The following is a 15,660-nucleotide window of genomic DNA, read 5'->3' as shown; positions in this document are numbered from 1 at the left end:
TAATATATAATAAATTAAATAGATTAAATGTAATTTCATTGACATTGTGCATACATTTTCCAATAATAGTAGTCCAAAGCACAGGCTCTAGAACAGAGGTCAGACTGACATGCTTCTATCTACATGAGAGAGGTGGATGGTGGAACAGAATGAGGGGGCTCTCTTTGGCTTTAAAAATGTGACCATTATATCATATAATGTCTAGAAGCTGTAAGGCTGCAGAGCACCTGGGAGTTGTTGTAAGCAGGTAAATGTGTGGAGCTACAAAACAGCCTGTGCAGACATTTGACCTGAAACCAGAACAGTAATTCATGTCTGCCGGGAGTAGAAAATAGCTTTAGTGCACAAAACCTCTATTAGAAGTGGCGCAGAGCGTTGCTAATGCCAGTTTTGAGGTTATACAGAGAGAGCTGCTGGAGTTCATGGACTTATAGACAATGAAGTATATTGTGGGTCATAAGATTGAGTTCTAAGAGCTGCTGGAGATTTGTATTACACTGCAAATGTTCAGTGTGGAGGCTGTGAATGCTCAGTGTGTGGACATATGGGTAGGCAGGGTCTGTTAGGGTTGATGTAAACTGCTATTAATATACTGGGCATTGGCTGAATTATATCAACAACCCAGCCTCAAGCTTTCATTAGGAACAGTGTTTTTTAGTAATACACAGTGCAGTACAAAATGTTTAATAAAATACTAGAGGAAGGTTGATGACAGAACAAAAACTACCTAAGAATGGTTCAGACCCAAAACAGGAAACAGTGATTGTTTTATGGTTGTCAGGATTTGAAAAACCAGGTCATTTCATTCAGCACATGTTCACTTATATTTACCCCTGTCTGTACCTCCCATTAAATAATTCATCCAGATCTTTACTGAGGTACATGTTTGTCCCAATCCATTGGGAAGCTACTAGATGTTTTCCTTATCTATTTTGAACAGACATTCAAATCAACAACCTCCAATCTTTGGACTTCCATTGAACAATTTAATCAAAATATTTGATCCATATCCAACAATGTCATGTCAAAAATTTGTTATCCCTTTATGTGATTCCATTACGCGAATCTACATGAATGACTTATTCTTTAGCATTGCTAATATTACTGCTACTTCGGGGAGAAAAACTCATCAGAGGCGAGACAATCACATGTCAACAAACTTGTGTTCATGGGGTAATTGTTTAAACAATAAGCTAAAGGCACCTATTTCAAGTTATTTTTAATGATTTAGGTATAGCAAATTAACTGCACAATTTTGCAGAATTAGCTGCAACAATAAAGGGTATACTGGTGTGGAGCACTTCCTTCACACATGAAAACAAAAGCCTGAGTGCAAGCTAGTCTTTGAAAAAGAAACCTTTAATCAATTTCAGTTATGACAATTGTGGACAATTTTTTTTCTATCTGCTTGTAAAATAGCTTTTATTAGTGGGGATATTGATTTATTCAAGTGGCTTGTGTGTTTTAAATCTGTTCACCAAAATTAATTCAGATTAATTTAGTTTTGTTTAGTGAAAATTTCTGGAGGTGCAAGAAGGTGGCAATAAATAAGTGTTTTAAGTGTACGAGTGAGTCATCAAATCCTTTTGATTCAGATGATTTGTTCTCTGCTCACACGCATTTTTCAGGAGTGAACGCCTCTACCATGGCCTGGTGTATGGTGCCATTCTCACCGAGAACATAGGCCGAACCCTCCAAAATGCAGCATGTGCCCTACTCGGCTCACACACACATTTCAGAAGTGAATGCCTCTCCCGTGCTGAACCACATGGAGCAGAAGAGCTTTACCACCCTTTATCATATCCCGCAGGTGTGAGAGGATTTGTGGCACACTTATGCCCTGCTTCTGCACCTACATTAGCTGCAAGTAACGGCCTCCACACTCACCCAAACCGTGCAGACTAACGTCCGCTCTCAGGGCTAAATCCTGACACTCTGATGTCACAGCTTGTTCGGAGATGTGAATATGTTTCTTTGAAAAACTCTAAGCTGCAAAGAAGCATTCATAGGCTATGAAACTTTTCCTGCTTATTTGTGATGCAGCCGCTGAAAAGCCTCTATGCTCATGATTTTCATCAGGGCCACAGCCTCATAATTTATGCTCCTCCAGCTTCAGCCCCATCAAGCGGCATTGAGCCGGTAGTGAGACTACACCGTTCATGACCGAGATGCAAAGCATCATGGCCAAGCTTGCACCACAGTGCTGAAAAACCCCTGGGCCAGCCGAAGCGCTCCTGATTATATCAGATCGGCAAAAGAGGAAACCAGAGCCCTAAACCATTGTTTGCCCTGGCCCAGAAGAAAGCTTGGCTCATGTCTCTTCTCCCCGCAATCACTGCCCATAGAGAGTTAAAATCATGTGTTCTTGCAAACATAAAAATTAGAGTACACATCTCAACACTGTTGCCCAGAGATGTACAGTAGTTAAATACTAGAAAAAGACCTCTTTTTCTCCCCACTTTTCAGAAACCGAGAACTCTTGTGCTTCAATGCACGAGGCGGCTGCCTCATTTTAACGCCGTAGTGTGCTCCACGATTGAGTGCAGGTACACGCATACACTGTGTTCAGAGGTGAAGAACCTCTTAATGGGCTGTTGCAGCTGTTATGTTTTCATTCCAAAGAATGATGGAAAATCCTTAGTTGACTGAATCGGGCCCTAATCAGATTTCTGTTAACAAAGACTAGGCAGAGATATATTTTCTCTTGCTAACTTTAGTGTAGTCAGGAGCTCAGAGTGGCATGCACAAAAAATTTTTTGGTAATGCTTTAGATTACAGCCCGCAATTTACAGTGTAAGTACACCGAATATGCAGCGTACCTTTTTGTATTAATAGTATAACTACACAGTACGTACTTGTATAAGGTATAGGGGAACTATATGCAAAGTTTGAGGAATAAAGGGGTAACAAGCACCACTTCAATTTACAGCCTGCAAATGTTGCACTTAACCTATAACTACATGAAAAAAGGGGTAACAAGTTGGACTTACACTGTAACAACACGGAACAATGGTATATTTACACAGAAACTACAGATTTTTTTTTGCAATAGTTCAAATTTTGCTTGCCTTGTTTTCACTAGTTGCCTTGCCTAGTTTTAATTTTGATTGATGACCCAACTAAATCCTCTTTTGCTATAAAAAAGGAGGGGGGGGGTTTGCTGGCGTGACTCTCAGCTGAGATGGACTGTATGCAATACACCGTCATAAGGTAAGTAGCCTACACTGAAAATTTTAAATAAAATCATAGCAGAAACCCTTTAAATAATTTCCCTATATTTCAAGTTTTGTTGTTCAGTAATCTCCATCATGTGTCCTGTACGAATAGAATATGTACCCTGTGGTTAAAAAAAAATACCTAGGCCTATATATATATATATATTATAATACCTATGAATTATTGCAAAAAGTATGTTCTTGCTAAATTGCTCGCAATCGTAAGATTGTTGTTTAGCATAGTAGGTCATACATACCACATAATATTAGAATAGTTACTCCTTAGTTATAAAATACTTTTAAAATAATTTTCGTGGTTGTTAACCCTTTATTCACCAAACTTTGCATATTGTTCCATTATACCTGCACTTAAGTAATTTATAGGTACACAATTTTTTAACAAAAAGGTACGCTGTAAATGTGATGTACATACGCTGTAAATTGTGGGCTGTTATCTAAAGCGTTACCAAATGTTTTGCTTGCACATCTGTAGCAACTGAGGTCGAGGGTCAACTCAGTGGAGAGTTCTCTCGCACAACTTTTGTGTGTCCGCAGATGCACACAATTTATTCTCCATTACTTGAAAAGCTTCAAGTTGGGAGAATGATTCCTCTGAATACATTACAGAGAGCACTCAGATTGTTGACTGCCTCAGCTGCTAACACACTGCTTATGGGGTAGTAAACACTTTCTTTACTACCCCATAAGGCTAGTTCCCCTTCTGTCACTCACTCAACGTTGTGTCGATGAAGTGACTCTAGGGGTTTCCCTTAGGAGCCCCAGACATCTCTGATCTTTGAGAAAAGGCCAATGGGAATAGGCGAGTGGAATTTGCTTGCCACTACCCTGGACATACGGGTATAAAAGGAGCTGGAATGCAACCACTTATTCAGTCAATAGATAGAGCCGATAGAGCCTGTTCCTCCAGCTGAGTTGAAGAAGGGGTTTTATAGCCCCTACTACATCATACCCAAAAAAGGCAACTGGTAGTGGCCAATCTTGGACCTGCAAGTTCTGAACCGGGCTTTGCACAGACTCCTGTTCAAGATGCTGAAGCATTTTAATAATGCATAAAGCGTTTAGCGAGCGCCCAGCATCAAGATTGGTTTGCGGCGGTAGACCTGAAGGACGCATACTTCCATGTCTCGGTTTTATCTCGACACAGACCCTCCCTGCGGTTTGCTTTCAAGGGCCAGGCATATCAGTACAAGGTCCTCCACTTCAGTCTGTCACCTCGTGACTTCATGAGGGATGCAGAGGCAGCCCTTGCCCCATTAAGAAAATTGGGCATCCGCACTCTCAACTATCTCGACGACAGGCTGATCCTAGCTCACTTTGTGGTTCTTGAGAGGCACAAGGAGGTTAATGCAAAGGATCTACATCCTTTTGTGGATTTTGGTATTCTAGGAACTATTAACTTGCCAGAATTTTGCGATCGTAATGAACGTGATGGAATATAGCGTGGTAGAAGGTCACTTAAGTACTGCAGAGCTAGACCATTCAAAGCTTTGTATGTAGTTAACAGAATTTTAAAATTAATACTGAATTTAACAGGTAGCCAATGTAACAATGATAAAATGGGTCTAATATTTTTGTCAGTCAGATAAATGTTTGTCAGATAAGTCGAAACACTCATATGTGTATTTTTTAATATGACTCAACTGTTTTCAGGATAAAGTCAGAGTCCTTACTTGTTCGAGTCCAAATGCTCCAGAGTTCATGACAAGTTCCAAGACCAAGACCATAAAAATATGTTCTGGAGTAATAAAGTGCTGCTTAACATATCCACATCCTAATAGCTCAGAAAGCCTTATCCTGCTCCTCACCTCTTGACTTCTGATCGCAGTCACTGAAATAAAAAGCCAGATTTCAGTCCTTATCTACAGAACTTTAATCTACCCCCAATGGAAGCACTTAATCTTCTTTTAGGTAATGGGCATGCTATCTCTCTACTCTTCTTCTGCCTTTTGATGGCTTGTAATATTCTTTCTTTCTCTCTTTCTCCCCCTCCCTCTGTCCTCTTGTCCCTCAGGGCCACGGCGACACATCGAGGACAGATCATCTTCAAGGACGCTCTGGCTCAGCAGCTCTGTGAGCAGGGAGGTGAGGACGATCTCTATTGGCTCAGAACTGATGAAAACTCTAGCCATAAAGTGTCAGGGAAAAGATGGTTGTTAGAGAGATCAGATGCTTTGTGAGTAAAATTAGAGTTGTCAGAGTTTTTTGGTAAGTTGGTATGTGTCATGCCCATCATACTCTGAGGTGACATGCAGCGTTTCGGCACAGTGCCCCCTACTGGTAATTATTTTTTAAATATATTTTGGCTTATAACTCTTGAATGCTTTGGCCAAAAATCACAAACCTGATCTCTTTATATTCAGTGCGATATACTTAGTCAAACAATATCCAATTTTCCCATGTCAGCCAATTTTAGCGTCGACCATTTAGAATTTGCTGTTAAAATGCTGTATTTTATGAATGCATTGGCATATCGTTACAAAACTTAGTATGTTATCAGCACCATGCCCTGAAGGGTTAGCTAGTGGCCAAAAAATTAAATTATATAAATTTGTGAGCTTATTACTTTTAATGGCGTTGGTCTATTTTCAAAAGACTGGTCTTGCTATGTTCGTGAGGGCTTGCCAAGCGCAACGATATCCCATTTGCAATGGTTCACCTAATGGCCTGTTGCCATTTTGAAAAGTTTCGATTGGAACGAAACCCCCTCCAGTAAAATTGCTCTAAGCATGTTCTTTTAAACAGAATTAGATATTTTCTACAAATTTGAAACACTTATATAAGGGCTCAATCTGAGAACACACAGAAAACGTTGCGGGGCATGGCCAATCGGTGGTGCTATAACAGGAAACAATGAGAAAGTGGCTCTCGCTATGGAGCCATTGGTCTGATTGACTTCAAAATTTGCATGCAGTGTCTTTGTCAGACTTTCCATCATTGACCATGAGCACAGTTACATATCTTGAGATACATAGCCACCATTGGCCAATCAACAGAGAATTTCATTGCGAGCATGCCTAACAGGTCTCAAGGCTGTACCTTGGCAATGCTTCGGCCTATTAAAACGAAACTTGTTATATGTGATAGTCATCATGCCCTGATGGTACCTAGCAGTTTTGGAACAGTATCACGTACTGGACAAGAATTCTTAAAAATAGCTTATTTTAATATAGCTGCTTGCAACTCCATACCTCAGTGGTTTTCTTGAATAGATCGAGGAAGGCGTCCGATCATTGTTTGGACCCATCTTTCCAGTCGCTCTCTCTCCCACACTAACCCTCTGGCGTGCCTTGTCTCCCTCCACCATCACTATAATTAGAGACAGGTGTTACAATACTCACAACCCAGGTAATGTGCCTTACCACTCTCCCTCTCCCGCAGACCGACACATGACCATGCCCCCCCATGCCACACTGATTTTAAGTCTTGACCTGAAACCTGCATTTTTATAATTGATATCTTTACTGGAAATATTGCTTTAATACATTAAAGCCAGAAACTGATTTTATCTCTTGATAAAGCAAGAAATTACAATAAATAAAGAGAAAATAAAATGAAATTATACATTTGTGTACATTTTAAAGTGAAAATATTGCTATTTTCAAAACTAATGCTGATTGAGTTGTGGGGCATGTCTCAAGAATCAGTGTGGGGTTGCAGTCAACATCCCACAGAGCAGCAGAGATCAGAATCAGAATCAGAATCAACTTTATTGCCAAGTATGCTTACATATACAAGGAATTTGACTTGGTGACAGAAGCTTCCAGTGTACAACAATACAAACAATACCAAAAACAGCAGCAAGACATAGGTAATTAAAAACAGAAAAGAACACAAAATAAATAATTATACATATACGTACATACACTCACCTTCATACATACCCACATACACACATATAGTGCAAATCTAATACAATCTGTTATATAAAGAACAAAAAACTGTATATTATGTACAGAGCAATGTAAGTAATGGCAGAAGTGGATATGTTGGATAATATAAATTAAAATTAAAATTAAACTGTGTATTGCACATAATTATTGCTCAATGGGGCAATTTAATTGTTCATTAGATGGATGGCCTGAGGGAAAAAACTGTTCCTGTGTCTGACGGTTCTGGTATTCAGAGCTCTGATTAAGCAATATGTGCAACAGAAAGAGTAAATAGCTAGTATCAAAGTGAGGAAAAGAGACAGAGAGGTAAAAAGGAAGGGATGAGAAGAAGGAATGAGTTAAAGAGAACATTGAAAGTCATAAATATTTGGTTTGCTGGCGGCCAGGGGAACATTAGACACCATAAAAAACTCTATTTACTAAAACATCTCTCCATCGCTGATATAGGGAATGAAACTGATTTAAATGTTCAACCAGTTTAGATCATGTGTGCTGGTGAGAACACATTACAAAGACATGAATGCTGTTCCAGCATTACACTTTCAGATTTTTTTTCAAGAAATACATCTTAAGTTTGAAGAGCTTAAAGTTTTCAGAGGTTAAAGGAATTATAAATATCCCAGCAGGCCAACAATCTGAGACATGGAACAGAGAAATAGAGACGGAATCTCCATCAGTGATGAGACATGAGCAGATTAAAATACAGCTCAAGAGAAGATCTGAGAGAGAGAGGGTGGGGGATTTATAAATGTAAAAGACGACACAGCACAGACATTTCACGGCCAATAATGTTTCAGACCATTATGTCTAAATGTAGGACTCAGCATAACATGTTTAATGCAATATTCACTTTTTATATTCCATTAATGTCTGTGAAAAAAAAAACGTAAAATTCTGTCATCATTTACTCATTGTCATGTCAAAGCAAACATGCATGTATTCTCATAGATCAAAAATAGTGCCTGGGGGTTGTTACTTACAACAGAATATATACCATCAGAATATTTAAAACAGAAACATTAATTGAATTGTTTTGTTTATTATTCTCAATTAATGTATTTTTGTAAAGCAGGTTATGGGAAAGGAGGAAGCGAGAACCGGCTTGACAATATAAATAATAGTTTAATGAAGAAATAAATGAAAAACACACAAACATAAACACACAGAGCAGCTGCCAGTAATTCTCTCTCTGTCGTACCATCAGCCCAGCCGCCTTTATCCCTCGCATGCCCCCATCAGGCAGATTAGGGACCAGGCATGCGTTGTTCCAGCCTTGTTCCAGCCTGGCTCGCAGACGGCGGCCGTTCCCCGCATCCAGGCAATCGGGCGGATGGCAGCGGCGCTCCCCTGGGTGGACGGCAGTGTCGAGGACTCCACGATGGGCATCCCTCCTTCTTCCCGGGTTTCGGCACCAATGTAAAGCGGGTTAAGGGAAAGGAGGCGAGAACCGGCTTGACAATATAAATAATAGTTTAATGAAGAAATAAACGAAAAACACACAAACATAAACACACAGAGCAGCTGCCTGTAATTCTCTCTCTGTCGTACCATCAGCCCAGCCGCCTTTATCCCTCGCATGCCCCCATCAGGCAGATTAGGGACCAGGCATGCGTTGTTCCAGCCTTGTTCCAGCCTGGCTCGCAGACGGCGGCCGTTCCCCGCATCCAGGCAATCGGGCGGATGGCAGCGGCACTCCCCTGGGTGGACGGCAGTGTCGAGGACTCCACGATGGGCATCCCTCCTTCTTCCCGGGTTTCGGCACCAATGTAAAGCGGGTTAAGGGAAAGGAGGCGAGAACCGGCTTGACAATATAAATAATAGTTTAATGAAGAAATAAACGAAAAACACACAAACATAAACACACAGAGCAGCTGCCTGTAATTCTCTCTCTCTCGCACCATCATCTCGGCCGCCTTTATCACTTGCATGCCCCCATCAGGCTGATTGGGGACCGGGTGTGCGTTGTTCCAGCCCAGCACCGCCCTCCTCCGCTCTACAATTTTCAATCGGACATTTTATAAAACTTTAGAGTATATGACGTATACAATATACAGTTTTTTCATTAAAAACAAAAACAACCGTACAGTTATTTTCATACACCATCACAGTATTTCACCAATGATGATTCTAAAAGACAGCCTACTGTTGCTATAGTAGCGAACACAACTTCCACACGGGTCAAACTTACAGGTAAAACAAGTGTTCATATTTCAGTTTTGTTAATTTTGTTGAACTGTTTTTTTCAACCATTTTCTTTTTGATCTGATACCAATAATTTCAAGTCCAGTATCGTTGATACCGATAACAATATTGATACTTCTATTTTATTTTTATGCAATTACTTGGGACAAAAGGGGTAATATAAAATATTATTTTTAATATTGACATCATTATTATAATTTTTTTTTTTTTTTTTACATTTGTGAGCCTAAACAGAAAATGATTAGACTTTTATTTGGTTTACCCTTACAAAAATTAACCATGTTTTCACTACAGTAACTAGTTTCACCATGGAAATAAGTTTAACCATAATTACCACACAATTAACCATGGTTACTACTACAATTTTATTGCACTGTTCCCAGATCAGCATTTCCCAGTAACACCAGAAATGTCCTGCCTCCTTTCCAAAATTGGAAAATATCCCATCCTGTCTGAAACAAATGTTCTGATGTGTTGATAAACTGAGTCAGACTGTTTATCTTGCCCATGCCTTCAGGTCAGTGCTTTCGGGTGCTGTCTCCATGCTTGAAGGGAGGATAGTTTTGTATATAATATACTTTTTAAAGTAAATAAATTAAAAATCCACAGTTCTTATGTTTTGTAATTTTTTTGTCCTTTTTGGAGGTTGACAGCACTTGGTCACTGTATGCTTTCATTGTATGGAAAAGAACAGCGTGAACTTTATGCACGACATCACCTATTTGTGCTCCTCAAAAAAATAGAAAGTTGTAAAGGTTGATGATTAGATATTGCTTTACTAACTTTTAAAACTGTATAAAAGAGAAAGACGCCAGAGGAAAAGCAGTAATGCAATGACGAATGGCATTTTTTATGCAGAGTACAAACAGAAAAACACACAAAGGAATACTAAACAGGAGAGAGATTGGAGAAGAACTTTACTGGAGACTGGAGGGGTATGTGGGGTGGAGATGGTGCCAGTATATCATAGAGTGATATCTGTGACAGGTTGGGATGAGGGAAGGCAACCAGAGAACTCTGTAATTTCCAGCAGCTCCATAAATTTGCTCTTTATGGGACACGCTGGATCCGCATCCTTGAGGATTGATTATTGAAAGCTGAATATAACTCACAAGGGGCGATTGGTTATGGATGGAGGAGAGGAGAGGGGGATGATCAGAACACAGGAAAATATATGATATCAGATACTGCGGCCTCTAGACGAGAGATGCTCTAAATGTGAATGATGGGACTGTTTTAAAATAATGACCCATGCCTCAGACACCCAAAGCATGCTTTTACTGGTCCTTACTAACATCCATTCCTGACTTCCATGCGAATGTCCGTCTTTGCATTAAAGAACTTTGAGAATGTTCTGCGGCGAGGCTCTTTTAGAAGTTGTTAAACTGTCAGTGTAAGCCGGTTGCATTAGCACACATAAAGTTCTTAAGGAAGTGATGGAGGATTAAACTAAGCCTGAGACCAGTTCGACTGTCTGCTCAATGAGTGCATGACGACAGAAAGAGGAAGAGCTTGAGACATGAACGAGAGAGAATGAGACGAGAGACAAAGATCTTCTGCCGTCAGTGTGCACGCAAGATTATTCAACTGTAAAGTGCTTGTGTGTGTGCTTGTGTGTGTGTGCTTGTGTGTGTGTGTGTGTGTGTGCGTGTGTGCATATGTGTGATTGTGTGTGTATGTGTGTGCTTGTGTGTGTGTGCTTGTGTGTGTGTGTGTGTGTGTGTGTGTGTGTGCGTGTGTGCATATGTGTGATTGTGTGTGTATGTGTGTGCTTGAAATGCAGTCTGACACGTTAGTAAACATTGTGAGTTTGTTAACAGTGATCATGTTGGTAAAATTTGCTTTGTAGACTCAAACATGATAGTGTCCTGCTGGTCTTTGGTGGTTTAATGCTACAGAGGACTACTCCCATTACATGTCATCCGCAGCACACTAAACAAACCTCAAACACTGTCACTAGTTAATTTCACAGTGTTTTTTTTCTTCTGTACATGATAGTTTTTAAAGTAATATCAATAAGTGAAAGAGAGCATGCTTTTTTATAGTTATGTGATTAATATTTTGAGTGAAGATTATGGTTTAGTTGAAGAACAGATTAACTATACATGTCTGTAAAGTTGAGAAGATATTGAAGAAGGCTTCATCAGAGGAGAAAGTTTGAGTCTAAAGTTTTATATGATTAATTATAGTTAGGTGTCAGAGGCTTTAGATAAGATGGAAAAGCTGTAAATCTTGTGGAAGGATTTCACTCTGTCAGGCTGAACTATTCATTGAGATTAGAGAGTGCCTGTAATGTCAAATAAAGAGTTAAAAGTCAGTAATGAATACATATCTTGTATTGTTTCTTTTCAATATCTGTGGTGATGAACTGCAATGAATTTCCAGATTAACTAATAAACATACCCATACATAAATTAATATTCTCCAGATAAATATACAGTATATACAGAATGACACACGTGCTGTTGAGAACATTTATGTATTTGCTTCATTATTTCCCTTATTTGTTAAGTAAAATGTTATTGGAATTTGAAGTGCCCAATAATCACTGTTCAGGGCTGGATTAGAACTCCATAGTGACTGAACACATATAGCTCATCTTGGCCAGCACCAAGAAAACTAATAGTTATCATGGTCTATGACATAGCATGGAGCAGGCTGAGGCGTGGCGGCGACATGGCCTGGAGCTGGCTCTGGCGTGGCGGCGACATGGCCTGGAGCTGGCTCTGGCGTGGCTGCGACATGGCCTGGAGCTGACTCTGACGCGGCTGCGACATGGCCTGGAGCTGACTCTGACGCGGCTGCGACATGGCCTGGAGCTGACTCTGACGTGGCTGCGACATGGCCTGGAGCTGACTCTGATGTAGACAGAGACTCTGGAATGACCTCTATGGTTGTGGGTGTGAACAGAGTCTCGGGAGCGACCTCTGTGTTCGTGAACAAGGGCTGAGACTCAGAGATGAAATCCCTCCTCCTCCTCTGTGAGGACGAAGTTGGCGGTGCAGGCTCTGGGACAGTCGAGGCTGGCAAAGTTGGCTCGTTGGCTGTGGCAGACATGGACATTGGCTCGTTGGTAATGACGTGGGATGCTGGCTTGGCGGCCATGACAAGGAAGTCTGGCTCGGCGGTGGCCATGACGAGGAACTCTGGCTCGGCGGCGACTATGTCAAGGAACTCTGGCTCAGTATCTGCCTCCCCCACAGTGAATGTGGAACCAATGATCTGCAGGGCGAGGCCAATATATTGGGCCGGGTTGAGGTGGCTGCGACTTCCAGGCATCAAGGGAGAGATGGGCTCACTCAATCCGAACCAAAAAATGTCCTTGTGGGCAAGCTCATTAAAAGCCAGCTGACTGGCTAGGGCAACAAAGTCTTCAACATAATCCTCCAGGGGTTGATTCCCCTGACGAAGATGCAGGAGCCGAACTGCTGGGTCCATAATGGTTGGTCTAGTATTCTGTAACAATGTAGCTGGCAATGGCAAGGACGAAGACGATGACGGAAGAAGTGCAATTTATTTAAACAAAACGTGAAATCCAAAAACCCTAACTATAAACGTGAACTAAACATAAACTTGAACTTGACTTGACATAAACAAAAGAACAAAGTTGCATTCATATACATCAATACTAGACAAGGACAATGGTAAACATGAGGGCTTAAATACATGACATGGGTAACAAGACAACCAATGAACAGACAGAACTATAAACAAGATAACAAGACTATTAAACATGAACCAATAACAAGACAAGACTAATAAATAAAGGAACCAATGAGAGCAAGACACATGAACATGGAGGGAACATGAAATCACATGACAAGGGAAACATCTCGGGTTATATGTGTAACCCTTGTTCCCTGAAAAAAGCGGAACGAGATGCTGCGCTTTGCTAAGCGCTTTTGGGAACAATCCTGCATTGTGACCAGCTGTGAATATGTGTGTAATACGTCAATGAACAATGATCGGAATTTATAGCCTCGGCTGGTGAGATCATTAGATGCACCTGTGGCCAGGCTATAAATAGACGCATTACCAGCGTGTCGTCAGATATCTTTTTCTGAAGAGCAGTTCTGGGACGTCCTAGTGCGGCAAAGAAGCGCAGCATCTCGTTCCGCTTTTTTCAGGGAACAAGGGTTCACTACACATGTAACCCGAGACGTTCCCTTTACAAAAAGCTTCACTATGATGTTGCACTTTGCTAAGTGCTTTTGGGAACACAATACCCACGCCACCGCACTGGGGCCGTCTGGACCCCTACGGTTGTGAAGTGTGCTCACGAGAACTTGAGAAGTCTCAGACATGAGCTTGAGATGTCGACTCAAGGACGTAAGAGTTCGTAGTAGCAAAAACATCTAACCCATAAAGGTCGATGAACGTGTGCGGAGAGGACCAGCCTGCCGCATCATGAACTTGTTCAGGCATGAGCCTGTCATAAAAACTGATGAATGTGTGTGGAGAGGACCAGCCTGCCGTGTCACAAACTTGTTCAGGCATGAGCTTGAGATGTCGACTCAAGGACGTAAGAGCCCGGAGTAGCATGAACATCCAAACTATAAAATCTGATGAATGTGTGCGGAGAGGACCAGCCTGCCGCATCACAAACCTGCTGCAGAGGGACCCCTCTAGCCAAGGCTTTAGAGGAGGCGACCCCTCTGGTGGAGTGAGCCCTGACACCTACTGGCGAAGCTTGACCGCGCGCCTCATAGGCCAGGGCAATAGCATCCCTCACCCAATGTGACATAGTCTGCTTGGTAGCGGCCGCCCCCCTGTTGCGGCCCCCATAGCAGACAAATAATTGCCCTTACTTACGCCACTGGCTAGTGCGGTGGACATAAGTCTGAAGGGCATGGACTGAGCAGGGTCCATGAAGACTTTCCTGCTCCGGCGTTAAAAACGGCGGATGCAGAAGGCTTCCAGAGTGACAGGATGTAGTGTCGAAAAAGGCACCTTAGGAAGGTATTCAGGATGAGGATGCAGAATAGCTTTGGCCATACCTGGGGCAAATTCTAAACAGGCCGGCAAAACAGACAGAGCCTGTAGATCCCCAATCCTCTTAAGAGAGGTAATCGCCATAAGAAAGACAATCTTGAGAGTCAGAAGTCTGTCAGACGCTGACTCTAGAGGTTCAAAGGGGGTCTCAACCAGACCCTCCAGGACTATTGCTAAGTCCCTTGAAGGAGTTCTGGTCCTAACAGGACTCCCCAAAGGCACCCCGTCCATCAAGGCGTGGCGAGCCGAAATGGCGGCCACATAAACCCCGAGGATAGCGGGGCATATGCCTGCTGACAGTTTTTCCTGCAGAAAGTGCAGAACTGAAACAATTTGGCAGTTAACTGGATCGGCACCATGTGAACAGCACCACTTTTCGAAGACACCCCATTTATTGGTGTAGATTCTTCTGGTAGAGGGAGCCCTAGCACTAAGAATGGTCTCGATAACCTCAGGTGACAGCCCTGTGTCCCTCAGTGGGTACCCTTCAGGGGCCAAACATGAAGTTTCCACAATTCGGGCCGGGGATGAAATATCGTCCCCTGCACCTGAGACAGGAGGTCCCTCCTGTCCGGAATCGCCCAAGGCGAGCCGTCGAGGAGAGATATTAGCTCCAAGAACCACACCCTGTTCAGCGCGGCGCTATCAGTAAGAGGCAAGACCTTTGCTGGTGAACCTTGGCCAAGACTTCCGGGAGCAGAGAAACCAGGGAAAAACGCATACAGACGCATTCAGGGCCATGTATGCGCCATCACGTCCAGACCCAGGAGGGCTGGGTGACTCAGGGAGAAGTAGAGGAGACATTGCGCTGTTCATAGAGGCGAAGAGGTCCTCTTCTACCCTGTAAAATCTCACCCAGATTTGTTCCACTACCTAGGGGTGGAGTTTCCACTCACCCATCGTTATTTTCTGTCTGGACAGTAAATCTGCTCCCACATACGGGCATCCAGGGATATAAACTGCCCTGAGTGACAGGGGCTTGCCCTGGGCCCCAAGGAGAATCCGAAGTGCCAGAAATTTAGCTGACGTGAACGTGGACCTCCTTGATGGTTTATGTAAGAGACTACCGCTGTATTGCTCACCCGCACCAAGACATGGTAGCCTCTGGAGGAAGTATTTCAGGGCCAGAAATACTGCCATCAACTCGTGACAGTTACTGTGACAACCGAGCTGACGACCCTCCCATCCCCTTGAGCTGTACGACCACTTAAGGCCGCTACCCAGCTCGTCTGGGAGGCGTCTGTCGTTAGCAGCCTGCGACGACAAGACGCACCTAGAGTGGGACCCAAGGTAAGAAACCGGGGTCTGAACCACATAGCAAGGGAACGAAGCATGCGGCG

At 42.4% G+C, this 15,660-nt stretch overlaps 1 protein-coding gene across 1 annotated transcript in view; it reads left to right on the top strand.

The window, feature by feature from the left end:
* Positions 1-15,660, top strand: part of reln (reelin) — a 244,660-nt gene that overhangs the window by 101,036 nt on the left and 127,964 nt on the right. Inside the window, exon 4 of the mRNA XM_052097389.1 lies at positions 5,248-5,318. Within this exon, the coding sequence (XP_051953349.1) occupies positions 5,248-5,318 (71 nt within the window). The remainder of the gene's footprint in view (positions 1-5,247; positions 5,319-15,660) is intronic.

Source organism: Xyrauchen texanus, chromosome 29 (assembly GCF_025860055.1).
Source record: "Xyrauchen texanus isolate HMW12.3.18 chromosome 29, RBS_HiC_50CHRs, whole genome shotgun sequence".
Lineage (NCBI taxonomy): Eukaryota > Metazoa > Chordata > Actinopteri > Cypriniformes > Catostomidae > Xyrauchen > Xyrauchen texanus.
Note: the sequence above shows the minus strand (reverse complement) of the source record. Positions and strands in the feature narration are given on the sequence as shown.